General features: G+C 40.5%; 1 protein-coding gene across 1 annotated transcript; it reads left to right on the forward strand.

Annotated features, from left to right (window-relative positions):
- Nucleotides 1–117: 117 nt before the first annotated feature.
- LOC139953922 (chaperone Ric-8A-like) lies at nucleotides 118–12,637 on the forward strand. Its single transcript, XM_071953530.1, has 15 exons — nucleotides 118–214; nucleotides 1,018–1,264; nucleotides 1,740–1,787; nucleotides 2,724–2,919; nucleotides 5,136–5,205; nucleotides 5,912–5,993; nucleotides 6,656–6,708; nucleotides 7,063–7,375; nucleotides 7,924–8,021; nucleotides 8,828–8,993; nucleotides 9,666–9,776; nucleotides 10,330–10,480; nucleotides 10,756–10,903; nucleotides 11,199–11,318; nucleotides 12,134–12,637. Exons 2-15 carry the CDS (start codon nucleotides 1,175–1,177, stop codon nucleotides 12,261–12,263), a joined length of 1,776 nt encoding a protein of 591 aa, XP_071809631.1. The 5' UTR covers nucleotides 118–214; nucleotides 1,018–1,174; the 3' UTR covers nucleotides 12,264–12,637.
- Nucleotides 12,638–19,697: the final 7,060 nt, after the last annotated feature.

Raw genomic sequence — 19,697 nt, forward strand, 5'->3', positions numbered from 1 at the left:
TGCTTATCAATCAGCAAAGCTTCCAGGTAAACGTCTTACCATTGGTCAGAATATCATACCCAGGTCCCTTTAGTCCAATCAGCGACGCGTTGTTATAGTTTGCCGCACCACCGCAGTGTGGGATGGGGAGCAGCAGTGTTTTGACTCATTTTTGTTGAGAGGAGTAAAATTGATGAAGTCCAGAGACGAACAATGCATTTGTGTTTGTAAAATCGTAAGTAATATTCAGAATATATATTTAATTGCAGGGTAGTTGCAGGATTATCTTAACCTTTTCTTAACTTCTAAAGAAATAGAACAATCTGGGGCTGGAAACGACTTGCTCTGTCGTCTGTAGCTCAATCAATTCAAGAAAAACTCAATCAATCAACACACTCACAAGGTGGGCTACACACTCTCACCTCTCACCATCCATGCTCACAAACTCAGAACTGACTAGCCCACCTTGTTGAGCTGTTAATGGCTCTGCTTTTAACATCGGTCTCATCACTGTGGCCATTACATGAGACAGTGATGAGACCGATGTTAAAAGCCGAGCCATTAACAGCTCAACAAGGTGGGCTAAGAACTGACGTTGAGTTTTGTTTGGGAATGACACTCACACTGACACTACACTGTGACAGTGACTTTGACACTGACAGTAAATGAATCCTCTGACACTGACAGTGACACAGACACAACTGCACAGTGATGACGATAACCTTTTGTAATTAACGTCACCATAGCTTGTAAAAAGATACGTAAAGTGTAAATTGAACTGAAATTTATGTCGTTAAACTCATAGTCATAAAAAAAATCAAAATAATGAAAATGTCATGATTTATTAGGCATGTTTATATTATATTGTTAGGCAATATGTAATTTTTACATTTAATAATGTGCTCTCTGTCTCTCTAGTTTCCGTCATTTTTCCAAGCGTTACAATTATTGTAACTAGTGATAACCGTTGTTACCCTCCATCCTCCCGACTTAATGAGATTTTTAATTTCTTCACTTTATTTTGTTCTTGGATTGCAGGTATCTGGCAGAGCTGACAATTACATTAAACTGTTGTTCTTCAGGGAAAAAACCTTAACTTCAATCACAGTAACACCGTAAAGTCTCTTTGACGTTGTGCGTTTTCTCTCCAGTGCATGTGAATTTTCATGCGACTTGAATTGGAAGACAGAACGCAATGGAGGCTCTTATAGTTTCAATGATTCCTGCATTCGATGCCAGAAATGAAGCTGACATTTGCAATAAACTGCAAGAATTTAACAAAGAGGTAAGTCCAGGTTGGGGATTTCGAAACTTTATTGATCAGACTCAACTTCTGGGGCAAATTTCATGGCACTAACACCGAAGAATAATGCACTACAATACCCAGTTACAGGCCTGAAATTTAACCTCTGATGTTAAGATGTTGAAAGGGCAAGGCCACTTTCTTTTTGCAAAGGGCATTTCCTTTGGAAAATCTTAAAGTCATTAGGAAACTCTTGAAGAGCACCATGGCCAAGACCAGGGGCAAATGAGGTTAAGGCTTCCGTGGTCTGCTTGTAACTTCTACTGTTTGACATTCAACATTATCCACAGTTGTGGTTACATGAATGACAGATGCAAATATTCCATCCTGCATTATGATATTATGTGGTGCATGCATTACATGTGTTTAGTTACTTAACCTTCCTACTGTCGGACCGTTCAATATCATTCACTGTGGTTTTATGATGTGATAATTAAATCTGTTTCGTCATTTTCAGAACGCTCAGACTTTTACTTTTCCGGAACTTGGAAGTGAAACTAAAAAGGTAATTTGAGCAACATTCAAGTTTGCCCTATGTTTTCAGGAACTGGTTAAAGACACTGGACACTATTGGTAAATGTCAAAGACTGGTCTTCACAGTTGGTGTATCTCAACATATGATAATAATTATTTTGAGTAATTACCAATAGTGTCCACTGCCTTTAAGAGCACTGAATTCAAGTTTTACGGTTGCCAAAATTTTATACTCCCCAGGGAGCTGAGAAAGATTTAAAAAAGGAATGTTATTTGCCCAATGACCAGCCGTCCATTAAACCAAACTCTAGGACTTAGGGTGAGGTAAGTTCCGCAACCATAGACGCAAGGAGGCATTGAACCCATCCTAGTTGGGACGATTTGTACTCTTAGCGTTTTGTGGACTCCGCTGCAGGGCACTAAATTTAAAGCGCATGAAGACGTTCTCGTGAAATGGGCTTTATAAAAACTATAATTATAATAATTTGGGGGGCTAATCATCCTTACTCGCAGCTAAGAGCTGAATTGCGACAGGCGCGGCTATAACGTGTTCGAGAAGCAGGCATGCAAGGGCGCCTCTGGCTGCCAGCCACATCAACCCATTATGACCACGGAGCACAGCCAAGATCGAATGTGTTTGATTTTTCCCGAGGGAGGAAAACCGGATGGTCTGGAAAACCCTTGTGGCACAGCAGAGAACCAACGCACAACTCAACTCACATATGGCCTCGGCCGGGAATCGAACCGGGGTCACCTTGGTGAGAGGCGAGCGCTTTACGCACAAGCCAACCGTGCCAACTAGTTATTATGATTACTATTATTATTATTTCATCAGACTTTTTCCAGGATCCTTGCTGTTCCAAAAAGTGCCACCTTCTGCAAAAGACTTATCCTCACATCTGTCCCTATTTCGTCTAGATGTTTCCCCAGTGCTTATCCAGTTACAAAACTTACTTTCCTGTTCTAGAAATTCATTGGAGACGTCCTGCAATCCTTGGAGGCTGCCTATAACACAGAATGTTACTGTCTCTGCCTAGAAGCCTTAAGGATCATGAGTAGAGAGAAGCACCATTTATATCAGCTAGCCCAGAAAGAAGGCATACTCCTCTTACTCAAGCTGGCTGGGCTGGAGGAAAAACCCAACGCCAATCAGAATGATCAAGGTAGAAGCACAGGCATTATATTTTCCTATCTTACAGGCTGTGTACACTATTGGTAATTGTCAAAGACCAGTCTTCTCACTTGGTGTATCTCAACATATATGCATAACATAACAAACCTGTGAAAATTTGAGCTCAATTGGTCGTCGAAGTTGCGAGATAATAAAAAAGAAAAAACACCCTTGTCACAAGAAGTTTTGTGCGTTTAGATGGTTGATTTCGAGACCTCAAATTTTAAACTTGAGGTCTCGAAATCAAATTCTCTGAAAATTACTTCTTTCACAAAAACTATGTCACTTCAGAGGGAGCAGTTTCTCACAATGTTTTATACTATCAACCTCTCCCCATTACTTGTCACCAAGTAAGGTTTTATGCTAATAATTATTTTGAGTAATTACCAATAGTGTCCACTGCCTTTAGGGCACTGGGGTCGATTTCAAAAAGTGTTCCTGAGAGATATTATAAACGTATGGCTAGTCCTAAGTAAGGACGAGACTCGTCAACTCGAGATAAGACTAGTCTTAACTCTTTGTGGATTTCACAAAGAGTTAAGACTAGGATCTCGAGCTACAAAAAGTAGGACTAGTCCTAACTCTTTGTGAAATCGACCCCTGGACACCTTTGGTAATTTTCAAAGACCAATCTTCTCACTTGGTGTATCCCAACACATGCATAAATTATCAAATCTGTGAACATTTGTACTCAATTGGTCATCGAAGTTGCAAGGGAATAATGAAAGAAAGAAACAACCTTGTTGCACAATGTAATAAAAGGCAGTCTTTTAAAGCCATTGGACCCTTTTGGTAAACAGTGTTGTCCATTACAAGGCCCACACTTTGTGTACCACAACTTCTATATCAAACAACAAACCTGTGAAAATTTAGGCTCAATCGGTCATCGGAGTCGGGAGAAAACAAAGGAAAAACCCACCCTTGTTTCTGCGCGTTTCGCCGTGTCATGACATGTGTTTAAAATGAATCCATAATTCTTGTTAACGAGAATTTATATTGTTTTGCTGTTTTCTAAAAAAGTAAAGCATTTCATGGAATAATATTTCAAGAGAAGTCTTTCACCATTGCCTTCTGTAAACCCTGTAAGTTATTTGTAAATCTGTGAACTTTTAGGTTTTTTTTTTAACCGAAAGGGTCCAATGGCTTTAATATTTGAGTAAGAATTTACCTCTTTCTCAAAACTATGTTACTTCAGAGGGAGCTTTTTCTCACAATGTTTTATACTATCAACAGCTCTCCATTGCCTGTTACCAAGTAAGTTTTTTTTTTCAACAATAAATCTGTCACAGGGACTGCAGTATAAGAGGGGGGGGGCAGATGCTTTGCCTTGCCAGTATTTTTTCCCATTGTGCATTCGTCTACTGCAATGCTCCAGGTGATGTTGCATTGTTCAGAACCTGATATTTAGAGTGTTGCGGCCGAGTGGTTAAAGGAACACGTTGCCTTGGATCGGACGAGTTGGTCAAAACAAAAGCGTTTGTAACCGTTTTTTATAAAGGCAAATGGTAAGAAAGATGTTTTAAAAGTAGAATACAATGATCCACACAAGTTTGCCTCGAAATTGCGTGGTTTTCCTTCTACTAAGCGAACTAACATGGTCGGCCATTTATGGGAGTCAAAATTTTGACCCCCATAAATGGCCGACGTGTTAGTTGAAAGTTAAAAGGAAAACCACGCAATTTCGAGGCATGTTTGTGTGGATCATTGTATTCTACTTTTACAACATCTTTCTACCCATATGCATTTTATAAAAAACGGTTACAAACGCTTTTCAAAGACCAACTCGACCGATCCAAGGCAACGTGTTCCTTTAAGAGCATCAAATTCAAGTTCTGGTGCTAATTCACCGGAGTGTGGGTTCGAATCCCGGTCGTGACGCTTGTGTCCTTGAGCAAGATACTTTACTATAATTGCTTCTCTTCACCCAGGGGTATAAATGGGTACCTGCGAGGGTAGAGGTTGATATTGTGAATGAAAAGCTTTCGGAGCGCCACGGCAGCTCGGGGCTGTATACTCCCTAATGGGAGCTGAGAAAGATTAAAGGGATGTTTATTGGCCCAATGAGCAGGGGACTAATGTAAAGCGCATTGATACGGTTTATTGTGAAATGCGCTATATAAGAATTTGTTATTATTATATTATTATTATATTTGGTACCTGATTGCACAAATTATTTGTCAACATCTTGTTTTTTTTTAATGTTGACAGTTATCATAGAAGCGGAGAAGTGCTTGTGCAATTTAGTGTTCAACAGTACGGCAGTCCAACAAATATGTTTGTAAGTACCTGAGTTCTTTCTAGCCTTCATTTCACTGTACTTCAGGATGAAAGCCTCTTCACCAAATTCCCTTTTTGACACTACACAAGGAGTTAAAGGGACACATTGTTGGTTAATGGGTGGAGGGGTTGATGTGTCAAAAATTGTAACAGATAAAATGAAAAATAATTTGGGTTTGATCAAAGAAAAATTGACTTGAACCAAAGACCTCTGGTTTAAGTACCGACCTGCGTTGTTGGCAATCTCCCTGTTTGTCAATATCTTTTTAGGGGGTGCCAGTCTGAAGCCATACAACTTCCGTCTGGCTAGGGATCATACCCAAGTTTATGATACAACCTGGGAAGTGGCAGCCAGGGGATCACCTAATAAGGGAAGCAATTTTTTAATATTAAATATCAAGCAGCAACCACAAGGGAAGCTTACGTGGTAATTTTTACAAATAGTTTGGCTTTGTTAAAAGCCAAAATAGTTTAACAACTTACACATTCAGTTTACCTTCTTTTCTTTTTTTTGCTAGATAGGTAACAATGTTCTCCAGTTCTTTGATTTAATGGTTTTAAAAAAAAAATAACCTGCACTCTTGATTTCTTTCTTAAATCATCATTTGTTACCCTGAGCCTATAATGTTACCCCTACCATTCATCTCTTTTTTTTAATTGGCCACAAATTTAATATTACTTATTCAATATTTATTTTCTTGCTACAGAGAATGTGACTGCGTTCGATTTGTCATGGACAGGGTAAAGTTGTACACCACTAGAGATCCACAAATACCTATGGAAATAAAGGTAAAAATGTTGAACACGTTGCTTTGGATCGTACGATTTGAAAAGCATTTGGAACCGTTCGTACTGAAATGCATATGGTTAGATAGAACATTCAAAAATAGAATTTAATGATCCACACAAATTTGCCTCGAAATTGCATGGTTTTCCTTTTACTTTGCAAAATAACATGGTCAGGCATTTATGGGAGTCTAAAATTTGACTCCCATAAATGGCCGACCACGCAATATAAAGGAAAACCACGCAATTTCGTGGCATATTTGTGTAGTTCATTGTATTCTACTTTTACAACATCTTTCTAACCATATACATTTTACATCAAATGGTTACAAGCACTTTTTATAGACCAACTCATCCGATCCAAGGCAACGTGTTCCTTTAAGTTTGTCGGAGCATGTTAGCCACAACTTTCATTTATGAACGATTGAAGGTTAGGCCATATATCTGTATTGGCATTTACAGCTACGGCTACAGTTGTTACAAAGGGTGTTGCTGAGGACGTCCTATACCTCAGCGCATGATGACAGTCTAGCCATAGCCGTAGCTGTAGCTGCAATTTCGGACACGGCCTACATGTAATTCTCTTGGAGTTAGAAAATATACATGTGTTTCTACAAATCAATCTTTCCTTAACAGACCTTTTTGTCTCTTTTTCTTTCCTCCAGTTCTTTGATATGAGATTACTGTTTTTGATGACTGCACTCTGTTCGAGCACAAGGTGAGTTCCATTATATCAGGTCTCAAATTTTCTAATTGGAGTATGGCATTTGAGCTGTCTGGTGTGTACGATGTGGTTAAGACAATTTGAGGGTTTTATGAGATGGCCTTCAAATTAAAAAGTCATGACTTTGACACTAGTCGGGACTAATTTTTAATCCCCAAGATGCATTGCGGCATAATGTTTCAAGACACTTTTAACCTTGCAATTATTTTGAGTAATTACCAATAGTGTCCACTGTTTTTAAGAAGGCCAAACAGTCAAGTTCACACTGAAAGGATTGACAAGAGGTAGATTGTAGGCACTCTGCCGTAATCGGCAATTTCATCTACCTTTTTACTGCCTACTGATCAGATCACAGGTTAGAAATGATCACAATGGCATTGAGCTGCTGACGGGAATCCTCGAGCGCGACGTCCTTGCCAACGCCACGCCCATACCACACCCACCAACGGAACCCTCTTCGAATGGAACTACAGACCTAGGAGCCACAGGGGGAGCAACGGGCGGAGAAGAAACAGCAATGGAGGGGTTGATAGCGGCGATGAATGCCGTGTCAACGGCTGACACGATCAAGATCACAGAAGAGGAGGCCAATCTTGCATGCGAGGTGTACAAAGCCTTATTCAATACAGTCATACACAGTAAACTCAAGGAAATCGAACAGGTGAGGTTTTACAGAAAAAGTTGCTAAGCACAATAAAATTATTCTTACCAGAAAAAAATACCGTCTGTCATATACCATCTGTGACGGGTCTCCTGCTAATATTTGCTGAGAAGCAAATTAAAAGCAAGGTTTTCATCTTTAAAAGCGGCTGTATGATGGCCCAATTTGATAGAGCTGCTTAAGATTAAAAAGTAGCCAAGCATAGTAAAATTACGCTTACTAAAATTTGATAGAGCTGCTTAAGATTAAAAAGTAGCCAAGCATAGTAAAATTACGCTTACTAAAATAAGGTTATTATTATAAGACTATTATTATTACTAAGGTTATTATTATAAGACTATTATTATTACAAGTACAATTTGTGACTGTTATCCTGCTCATTTCTGCTTAGCAGCTCTATGAAGCGTCCTCACTTGCCCAGAAATCAGCGGTAAGCAGAGCGATGAAATCGGAATGGTAATCCTGCGCCGTGGTTATTCTATGCTGTTCTTACGAGTATTAGTTGTAAACCTGTAACCAATGCTGAACTTTTATTGTGCGTTACAAAGGAAGAAGAATCCGGAGTGTTGAAGCGTCTGGGTCAAGCTTGCTACAAGATGCTACTGACTGAAACAACATCTCCAGCTAAGACGGAGGAATGCCACAGGTAAGCTGAAGACATTTCCCTAAATACAACTCTTACTTTAGTATTCTTTATCCCTGATGCAAATTTGACATCTATTATATCGATGCGGTACCCGCTGCCAAAACATAGGATTCGAACTGCCTCTAGCTACTGGGTAATCTCGATAGTCTAGTTGTTAAGACACTGCTCTAGAATTGAGTTCGAATACCTCCCGAGTAATATGCCTGTGATATTTTTTCACTGGACTTGGGGAAAGTACTGAGTATACAGTGCTAACACACATCGGTGTATGGGTAAAAACCAAAATTAATATAAAACTCTTACTTTCTACTTATGATTGATGGGAGAATTTATTCAGGCTTCCGCCTTTGCGACCCCATATCCGATCATGTTCTTCTTCAAGCTCTTTTTTTAAACTTTGACACTGTCGTGGCATTTACTATTTGTTGTGGGAGGCTGTGGGAAAAGAAGTTACATCTCCTCCCTCTGTTCTTGTTAAGAGTAGGTTTATACAGCTTAAAGGAATGTCCCCTCATCCTGGTATTCCTGTCCATTTTGAAGAATATTTATGCTATCGACTTTTTCTCGCCCCTTGACCAGTTTAAAGGTTTCAGTCAGGTCACCTCTTAGTCGTCTTTGTTCTAGTGTGTATAAGTTCAGGGCTTGAAGTCTTTCTGTGTAGGGGAGGCTTTTTAACTGTGGCACCAACGTGGTAGCACTCCTCAGTACTTTTTCGAAATGAGAATGGCCCGAAATTGGACTGGTGTAAGCTTGTTTGGTACCCGTGCTTTATCCTTCACTTTATTATTGGTTGTTTCCCCCTGCAGCCAGACTATTAATCTCTTGACCTGTGCCCTCCCGTTGTCCTGCGTCGAAGAGCTGACCCCTGAACCCGGCGTTGGAAGCGTTGCAAGGGCCGGGTTAGTGTACCGTGGGCGCAACATGGAAGCAGTCTCGAGCATCATGAGGTTCTTGGAGATGCGAGTTGACAGGGTGAGTTTTCTTTTTGTCAGACAAATTTTGCCATCTGAGGTCTTGGTTTCTTATCATCCTAAAATTTGTTTTATGATGAGTTTTAATGAATCAATAACTTCACTCGTACTAAGTCCTAAGATTAATTCTTAGTTAGGAAGAGTTTGGGCCTTTGGATGGAATGGTTCCTCTAGGTTCCGCATGTTGTAAAGAACCCAAAACACTTATCGCTAAAGGCAGGGGACACTATTGGTAGTTACTCAAAATAATTGTTAGCATAAAACCTTACTTGGTAACGAGCGATGGAGACTGTTGATAGTATAAAACAGTGTGAGAAACAGCTCCCTCTGAAGTAACGTAGTTTTTGAGGAAGAAGTAATTTTCCATGAATTTGATTTTGAGAACTCAGAATTAGATTTTGAGGTCTCAAAGTCAAGATCTGAGAGCACACAACTTCGTGTGATTGAGCTCAAATTTTCACAGGTTTGTTATTTTATGCATATGTTGAGATACACCAAGTGAGAACACTGGTCTTTGACATTAATTAGTAAAAAGTATGACCACATCCCATTTTAAACCCTTACACGGTGCTTAATAAATAGTACTCATTTATTTTAACATAGCTCTGCATACCTGCAATGTGCATGTCATTAAAATGACAAGCACTTTAATTTTTTTTTTCTTTTTTATCAGGCTGCAGCCGCTAAGAAGTTACGTGTCGTCGAGCAGCTTAACCCTGTTCTGAGCGCCCTCTGTGTCCTATGCAGACGAAGCACGCACATACGCAGATTGTTAAAAGACACGGTAAGTATTAGTCTGACGCCTTTCTCCCCCTTTAGCCCAAAACTCTGAATTCTACACACCAGTTTCATCCTTACTCTTGAAAACTGTTACCAGTAAAGTATTTGTTAGAAAAGCACTGCACCCTGTCACCAAGGCCCTTCTCTCTTCTCCAAGGCCTGGGTTCAAGTCCCTGTCGTGACACCTGTGTCCTTAAGCAAGACACTTAACCATGAATGCTCCCTCCTTTGCATGGGACGTAAAGCAGTTGGTCCTGTGTGTTGTGTACCGCATGTTAAAGAACCCAGTGCACTTGTCCAAAAGAGAAGGGTTTTGCCCCAGTGTTCCTGGTTTGATTGGCTGCATAATGCGCCACAGCACTTTGTAAACCATTACATGATGCTATTTAAAAGGAGTAGGTCTCATACTTCAACTGTAGTCCCACTTATATACCTTGCAGAAAAATACAGAATGTTGAAGTGCCTTGAGCGTCACTGAGTGACGGATACGAGCGCTATCTAAGAAGCCACTATAACTTCTCTTTTTTTGTAACGGTTTCAAATTCTTTATATAACAGGTCCTGCCGCCTCTTAAGAAAGACGAAGCCTGCCACTTGCCAGAAGAAGGATGCAGAATCCGTAATAAGTTGGTTCGACTCATGACCAACCACTCCACCGATATAAAAGAAGTTGTCGCCGATTTCCTCTTCATACTGTGCAAAGAGTCAGGTAAGAACAATTGTTGTTAATCAAAGCAATGGTTGGTGCTCGCACGACCCCCACCGGTGTTACAAGACTGCTGGGATTGGCTGATGAGCTTGTTAGCTCAATCCCCTTGGCAAAATTTCATGGCTCTGCTTACCGTAAGCAAAGAATCCAGCAGTAAGCAGAACCATGAAACTCGGCCGTGATCTCGGCCATGATCTCATCCAAGACTGCTGGGATGGGTTATTTTAAGTACCATGAGAAAGAATGACCGTACAACCTCCTTTCTTCAATTGCAGTGACAAAGCTCATCAAGTACACAGGTTATGGTAACGCGGCAGGGATGTTGGCAAGGCGTGGTCTACTGGCTGGTGGTCATGGCAACACGGACTACAGCCCCGATGAAGAGGATAGCGATACAGAAGAGTATAAGGACGTCAGGAATGAGTAAGTGTGACTAGAGCCCAATTTCAAAGCGCTGCTTAACGATAAGCATTTTTCCGTGCTTACTGAGACAGACAAATTTGAGTACTAGAGAGGAGCGAGAGCATGAGGCTGTTAGAGTAAAGCCGGGTTCGTACTTTCTGCAAAATGTGTAAATCTCTTGCGAAACATTCACAGCACAAACAGGGCTGTGACGTTGAAATTCGTATCGCATTTGCAGGAAGTATGAACACACAAAATGTATGCACACAAAATGGGCCAATTTAACCCTGACCTTTTTTTTGTTCTGTGTGTGTAGAGTGAATCCAGTGACTGGCCGTGTCGAGTCTGAACGACCCAACCCAATGGAAGGCATGACGGACGAGCAGAAGGAGGTAGCCGCTGTGGAGCTGGCTAATATGATCCATAGAATCACAAGGTAACATAATACTAACATAGCATCTAGTAGTCTGGGACCCAGACTAGAAGGTCAAAGGTCATATCTTGGTAATATGATCCACAGAATAGACTGTTCCATTAGGCTCCGCCCACGACGCACATGTTAACAACAACACGTGAGCCTCTCCAATGCCTTTCTGTACAACTCTGCCGCGCGCGCAAAGCAAACGCGCACGCATGTCGGACCTTCGATGCGTTGTGATTGGTCAATACGTATAGGGGCGGAGCTTAATGGATCGGTCTTTTACCAGGTAACATCACTGAGTGAGGGATATGAGCGCTAATAAAAAGCTACTACTATTATTGTACTATCATAATACCTAGTAGGTCTTGGAACATTTAAGACCGACAAGTCCAAACGACACGTAAAATGCCCTCTATGACCACCAAGAGAGGATACAAAAGCAGTTGGGCATTGGCCATGGCCCCGGGCCTAATATCACAAAGCCTGTAAGCACACAAAATTGCTGAGCACAGAAAAGTATTGCTTAGAAGAAAGAGGTAACCAGCCAAATTTACATTAAGTTTATACTGTCATGACTGGTGCTCCACTTAATTTTTGCTTAGCACAACAATTCGTCAAGCAGTATTTTCTGCTTTATAACAGTTTTATGAAATTAATTGGTCATGATCACTAGTCTGAAGAAGCTTCTAGCTTAGGAGTGCAATGTTAGTAAAATGTTACGTAGGTAACATCAACATTATTTTTGTATTAAAAATCGCAAACATCAAATTTGAAACTCATATTTTTGTCTTCTTGGGTTTTTTTTTCTCGTTTTTTTTTTCCCGGAGCAGGGAAGGCGTGATTCAACCAATGTCAGTGTCTGATGATGGCAAACTTATTCCGATGATGGACATCGTTCAGAAGGCTGCGATGCAACCCTTGAGAGAAGAGGCTTCAGATGATGATGACGCTATTGCTTAAAGGAGCACTCCGAAAGGATTAATAAATAATGCAGTAGACTCTTGTTATATCAATATCGCTGGGACTGGCCAAATTAATACCTCTTTATAACAGGAACGTTGTTATAAGAGGACAGTAAAACAAAGAAACACAAATCAGAAATTAGAGTCAAGAATTCAAAATGTACCCTTTACAAGCAGAACCTCTTGATAACAGTGCTCTGTTTTACTAGGGTTGACAGCCTTTAGACTCTTGATATAACAAGGTCATGGGGCTGGTCAATTAGTTACCTCTTTATAACAGGAATGTTAAAGGAACACGTTGCCTTGGATCGGTCGAGTTGGTCTTTGAAAAGCGTTTGTAACCGTTTTTTATAAAATGCATATGGGTAGAAAGATGTTGTAAAAGTAGAATACAATGATCCACACAAACATGCCTCGAAATTGCGTGGTTTTCCTTTTACCTCGTCGACTAACACGTCGGCCATTTATGGGGGTCAAAATTTTGACTCCCATAAATGGCCGACCATGTTAGTTCGCACAGTAGAAGGAAAACCACGCAATTTCGAGACAAACTTGTGTGGATCATTGTATTCTACTTTTAAAACATCTTTCCAACCATATGCATTTTATAAAAAACGGTTACAAACGCTTTTGTTTTGACCAACTCGTCCGATCCAAGGCAACGTGTTCCTTTAAAGACAGTGGACACCATTGGTAATTGTCTAAGACCAGTCTTCTCACTCGGTGTATCCCAACATATGCATAAAATAACAAACCTGTGAAAATTTTAACTCAATCAGTCGTCGAAGTTGCACAAGAAAAGTGGAAGAACAGATACCCTTGTCGCACAAGTTGTGTGCTTTCAGTCGCTTGAATTTCGAGACCTCGGCTTCGGCTAGAAATGTGGTTTGTACCCGCTAAATGCTCATAAAAACCCTATGAGAAAACTGTAAATTTCTACTGGAGCATTTTAAGGGCAACAAGGCAATGACCAGGGCCCAATTTCATAGAGGTGCTTAAGCAAAAAATTCTGCTTAAGCAAAAAATTTCCTTGCTTAGTAAAATCAGATTATCGGCAAAGACCCCACTTAATTGTTATGCTAAGTAAACAACAGCTAAATACCAGTCACAAGCAATGTTCATGGCATGAAATTTTTGCCAGTAACATGTGTAAAATAAGCCAGCTATTTTCGTGCTTAAGCAAATTTTGTGCTTAAGCAGCTCTATGAAATTGGGCCCAGGGGGCATGGGGGCAATTGCGTCTGTTGCCTCCGTGAGGTGTTGCCATGGAGTACCCTGTCATGTGTTTTTGTGATCATGAAAACTAACACTGAGCGCTAGGGAAACAACTCTCTTGCCCACTTTTCAAAAAGAAAGCATTCAGAAAAGATATAATTCAATTACATTATTTTTATTGATTGCAATCAATTACACATGTAAAAGCACCTGTTGAATGCTTTGAAAATGCTTAATCAAAATCATGTACACACCACACATTCTATCATCAGTACATTTTGTAAAGTTCATGTAATATTTTTTGCACTTGAGAAAAAAAGATAATTCATTGTACTACATGTAAGTGATGTTTGAAGCTTTGAGTTCATCGTTTATTTTTTAATTATCAGCTAGGTCTTTTATAAGAAGTTCAACTCATTACCGTTCCTACTGTCTATTCGGTTCAATACCATCGATTATTTGTGAAAGATATTTTGCAAGTCATGACATGTCTTGAATGCATCTGGACAGTACATAGTCAACCCTCCTACTGTCTGACCGTTCACTGCAATACACTGGTTTTGAATGATATTTTGCAACATGTCTTGTGTTTAATGCATCTACACAGTACACAGTTAACCCTCCTACTGTCTGACCATTTATGAGCATCCTCTAGCTTATTAAAGATAAACTATGCTAGCCTGCAATTATAAATAGTTATTTTGTGTGTCTATTAGTTGGTGAATGCATACACAGTACGCATAAACACAATACACAGTTTACTTCTGGGTGAAGTTGTGCCACCATACAATTTACTGGAAATTGTGTCCGGAGGGCTGTTTTGAGCTTTAACCTTCATGTGGCAGCTCTTTTTCAGTTTGTTTTCGTGACTATTTATTTATTCTTTTATCTGTAAAAGTAAGATATAATACATGTGTGTACATGTAATGCAATGTGACCGTTGAACAATAAATGTATACAAACCATCATCTTTGTTGTATTAATTTGGTTTAAAGTTTTGTGTATTTCATTATCCCAGCTTGCTGCAAATGTCAGTTAAAATATAAAATCTTACAAAATGTTGTGGGTTTGTTTTTGTCTGTTTGCCGATTTCAGTAGGGCCTACATTTAAAAAAATATTGATTTTGATTTTAAACCTTCGAGAAAGACTGCTAGGGTCGAAACGTCGGGCCATTATCTATTTTTTGCGTTTATCCAATCGTATGTCCTTTTGGTTGCTAAGCAGTTTACAACAGCTAATTATATTTGTTTCAAATACTATTGGCGAATCATGAGCCAAAGGCATGCTTTTGAAAAAAATGAGCGCAAAAACCTCCTGCATATGACGTCACCAGCTAAAAATATTGCACTCGCTGGGGTTGAGAGGCCCAGCCAGCCACTGGATTGGCGTTTAGCTACTATTTCCACCTCCATGGCTAGACTTATTGGTCTCTATCGTTATCCGCAAGGCTTTCATGTTTATGGAGATTCACAGTCAAATCCGACGTACATAAAAAAAAACAATGCCTGTCGTTCCAATGTAAGAATCTAAGGGATCTCGTGTTGGTTTGCAGTCTAGAACATTCACTCGGCCCCAGCGGCCATCAAGGACCGCGGGGATGGGCTAATCGTTGCACAGATTCTTGTTCAGGAAGTACGTCATGCGTACAGTGCATATGAATATGGTGCTGTGTGAGTGTGATGCATGATGGGTTGCGCACTATAAAGCAATGACAGTGCATAATACGTTTGCCCATCCCAGCGCCTTTGGCAAGGCGCTGGGGACGAGCGAATCTAGAACACTGCGTAATAGAAATGCGCCCTCAAGTGTTGACATGTTGAGCCACGTTTCCTCCTGGCGTTTTTTCAAAGACCGCGCTCTGATCGACCTCAAAGTTTTGCCAGAAAGTGACAGTAGCAAATTGGTGTTCAGTTTGTGGATGTGAAAAGTAAGTAACCTTTCCATGTTTCCATGTTTTATTGCTGAAGATTACCCGTGTTACAGAACTTTAGTGTGTAAAATCGTTGCTTTTTGCCACCACGTGTTCTTGGCCTTCAACCAGTCTGGTGCCTTGTGCGTGCACGTTTAGCTAAACCCGTGCGCATTCAGGTTACCGCTCGTGTACGTTATAGGTCGAGTTGAATTTTGTTCTGTTCTAGATCGGACACAGTCAAGTATTGTATTTCATCTGTTTGTAATAATACGGCCAGTGTTCTAGGACCGTATTCTAACTTGGTGTGTTTGCACACACAAAAAATAACCAATCTGTGAAAATTTTGACTCATGGACGTCGAAGTTGCAAGAGAATAATGAAAGAAAAACAGCCTTAGTTGCACATTAATTTGTGTGCTTTCAGATGCATATTTGAAGTTTTTAGACCAGAAGTTGAGATTACCTTATTCAAATACTTTAGAGGGTGCCGTTTCTCACAGTTTTATAATACCAACAGCTCTTCATTGCTCGTTACCAGAAGTGATGCAAATAATATTCATTTTTAGTAATTACCAACAGTGTCCATCGTCAGTGCTTAGTACAAGGTTGAATACGCAAGGAGCATTAATTTCTCAATGCAATAGTAACCATCTTAAAGGAACACGTTGCCTTGGATTGGACGAGTTGGTCTTTGAAAGGCGTTTGTAACCGTTTTTTATGAACTGCATATGGGTATAGAAAGATGTTGTAAAAGTAGAATACAATAATCCACACAAACATGCCTCGAAATTGCACGGTTTTCCTTTTACCTCGTCGACTAACACGGTCGGCCATTTATGCGAGTCAAAATTTTGACTCCCATAAATGGCCAACCGTGTTAGTTCACACAGTAACAGGAAAACCAGGCAATTTCGAGGCAAACTTGTGTGGATTATTGTATTCTACTTTTAAAACATCTTTCCAACCATAATATATGCAATTGATAAAAAACGGTTACAAACGCTTTTTATCGACCAACTTGTCCGATCCAAGGCAGCGTGTTCCTTTAAACACAATTTAAAATCGATACCTCCTACACTGAAGGTTCCACTAATTTTGTATTGACGGTTGTTGGGTAAAAGGCATTGGACATAAGACTTTTATAATTAGACATCTGAAAGCACACAAATTAATTTGTGCAACAAGGTGTTTTTCTTAATTATTCTCACTATTTTGAATAACACATCTTATGCGTTGCAAAAATCATACATGATCCAGGACGCTGGCGGGAAAAACGATGAAATGCCGACGTAATTGACGGTCACATTGAGGTGTTCATCACGCCATTCCATTATCGGGGAAATCTCTCCCCATTTGCCCACCTGTATGTCACCCAAGTTGTAGCTCAGCCAGAACCGACGGTACTCAAACTCGCTCAGTATGCCATATGAAGGAACCGAGTTGTAGATGGGGCTGCGGCCTTCGCAGCTTCCACAACTGATAGTTGTTGCATTGTTACTCCATGCCCCAATAACTGATTGTGGGATAAAACAATATAAAAACACATCATAATTAACCAAATACAAATTATTTTGTACTTATCAAACAGACAAATGTTTACCTCTATGGTGTGATCAACTTATCCTAGAAATCACACCGAAAATGAAAAACACTTCGCACGGCAACCAATTCAAAAATGTTAACACTAGTCTTGGTCCAAGACGTTGCTGGTAGCGAGGCTGGGAATCAGACCTGTGTGAAGGTCTTGAAACCAAGACTACGTTGACACTTAAACCATCTTATTTAACAATGGTTATTGTTATAATGTCGTAATGTCTTGGCAGAAGAGTTATGCAGAAGGTTGTTGCCAAAGTGTCCGGACAGAGGGCCTTTGGGTGTTTTTTTATAGACCTTTTTGCAAATACTGGGGCGCGCGCGTAAAGCTTGGAATTAGATGCATTGTGGTCTAGCTGGTATCCAAGTTTGATCCATATGTATCCCACAGTGCACCTCATTCAACAGTCTGCGCTTGCGCATTGGTATTTGCGAAAAGGTCTTTGACATGAGACAATGCGACACTTCCTGGTATGGACTTACCGAGAATAAAATCAATTTGAGAAATGTGTATAATACTCACTTATCAGATGGAAATTATCCTCGTTGACTGACTCAGAAAGAGACATCATTGCAGCATGTTTTCCTTTAATGGCGAAGTCGATTCTGAATGTGTCACTAGACTTCATTGGATAATACTTGAAGTTGAGAACTCTTGAAACAGATCGCGTGACTGCAACACACTCTGCTGTAAAACACAAACAGAACTGATCATTTGAAACTAACTTGTCAGATTAAGTTGTGCGAATTTAGTTTGCAACTGTGGGCAAACATGTGCGTTCGGAAAAGGTTTTGGGGAAAGTGTGTCTTTTCAATTTGGAAGTTGAGGATACAACTATGATTGCTTGAAATCTGGAGATAGACCATCTAAAGTAAGGGGGCTTCGAAATTACATCCACATCATTTATAAGCGTGCTTGTTGTGTGATACTTAAGTATACACATCTTAAGATTTTTTTACTTTGTGTAAATTGAGGGGTTCAACTATAAGGCGAAAATACCCAGATTGTTTTATAAAACGTTCACATTGGGTTTTGTTCGTAGGTCCGTTTCATTACCTTTGTGATATTCTTCGTCAAAATAAAGGCAGCCACTGGAAGGCTGCAGATCAGACTTGTCAGTGGCGAACACATCGGAGTTCAACTCGCAGAGCTTGACACCCGGGCAGTAGTTGAACGACCGACAACCTACGTCTTGCAGACAGAAGGTCGCACAGGTCACGTGCGACCGACGCGTTGCGTTGCGGTACGCTCTCCCATGCAGAATGTGATCGCGTATCGGGCCAGAATAAAATGTATGTGCTTCTCGAGCTCGTAGTTTCGGTGTGGTGAAACTTGGGTTACATTGTGAATGAAATGTCGCCCAAGCGATGGCTACAATGGCGACCTTGAAGATGATAACTGCTTGTAGACGAGCCATGCTAGTTCCTCTGTGGATTTTTGAAACCAATAGGTAAAAAAATGAGACAAATTTTTATTTTTAATTGATAAGTCCCTTTCAACATGTGTTGTGCCGCCAAGTTGTGCCGACGAATTGTGCCGTCGAATTGTGCCGCTGAGTTGTGCCCTTGTACTGTGCCGTCGAGTTGTGCCATCGAGTTGTGCCGTCGGGTTGTGACGTCGGGTTGTGCCGTCGAGTTGTGCCGTCGGGTTGTGCCGTCAGGTTGTGCCGTCGGGTTGTGCCGTCAGGTTGTGCCGTCGGGTTGTGCCGTCGGGTTGTGACGTCGGGTTGTGCCGTCGGGTTGTGCCGTCGGGTTGTGCCGTCGGGTTGTGCCGTCAGGTTGTGCCGTCAAGTTGTGCCGTCGGGTTGTGCCGTCGAGTTGTGCCGTCGAGTTGTGCCGTCGAGTTGTGCTGGCGAGAGTTGCCGTCGAGTTGTGCCTTCGGAATGTGCCGTCGAGTTGTGCCGTCGGATTGTGCCGTCGATTATTTATTTAAAGTAATAAGCATAACAATGTACAATGCCTTCAGATAATAACATTGTAGATTTAAAATTTGACTGTTGATTTGTAGCTTATCCATGAAACAAATATATACGTACCTTTATGAAGATTATTATCGAAGAGCTAAAGAGACTTTCAGTGTGGACCGTTGTATGCTTTGAAGAATAATACAATTAGTCAGTGTTTCTTCTAACCAACAACATCAAAACCAATTAGTGGAACCTTCAATCGATTTTAATTTAACAAAAGAGGTTGCCCTTAAGTGGTCACGACGAATACTATTGAATTGAAAAATCAATGTTCCTTGTCTTCAACCTTGTAATAAAGGAACTGGGATCGGTTTCACAAAGAGTTAGGACTAGTCCTAACCTAGGAGATATGAAAAACGTATTGCTAGTCCTAAAGTTAGGAATAGTAACTCGTCCTAACTCGAGATAAGACTAGTCTTAACTCATTGTGAAATCCACCCCTGGACACTTTTGGTAATTACTCAAAGTAATTGTTAGCATAGAAGCTTACTTGGTAACGCGCAATGGGGAGCTGTTAGTTAAAATATTGAGAAAAGGCTCCCCTTGAAGTAAGCATTTGAGAAGAGGGCGTTTCTCGCTCATAGAACATAGACTTTTTCGCAAATACTGGGGCGTGCGCGTAAAGGTTGACATTAGGTGCATTGTGGTCTAGCTGGTATCAAAATTTGATTCATATCTATCCCACAATGCACCTCATTCAACTGTCTGCGCTTGCGCATTGGTATTTGCGATAAGGTCTATAAAC

The sequence above is a fragment of the Asterias amurensis genome, chromosome 22 (genome assembly GCF_032118995.1).
Source record: "Asterias amurensis chromosome 22, ASM3211899v1".
NCBI lineage: Eukaryota > Metazoa > Echinodermata > Asteroidea > Forcipulatida > Asteriidae > Asterias > Asterias amurensis.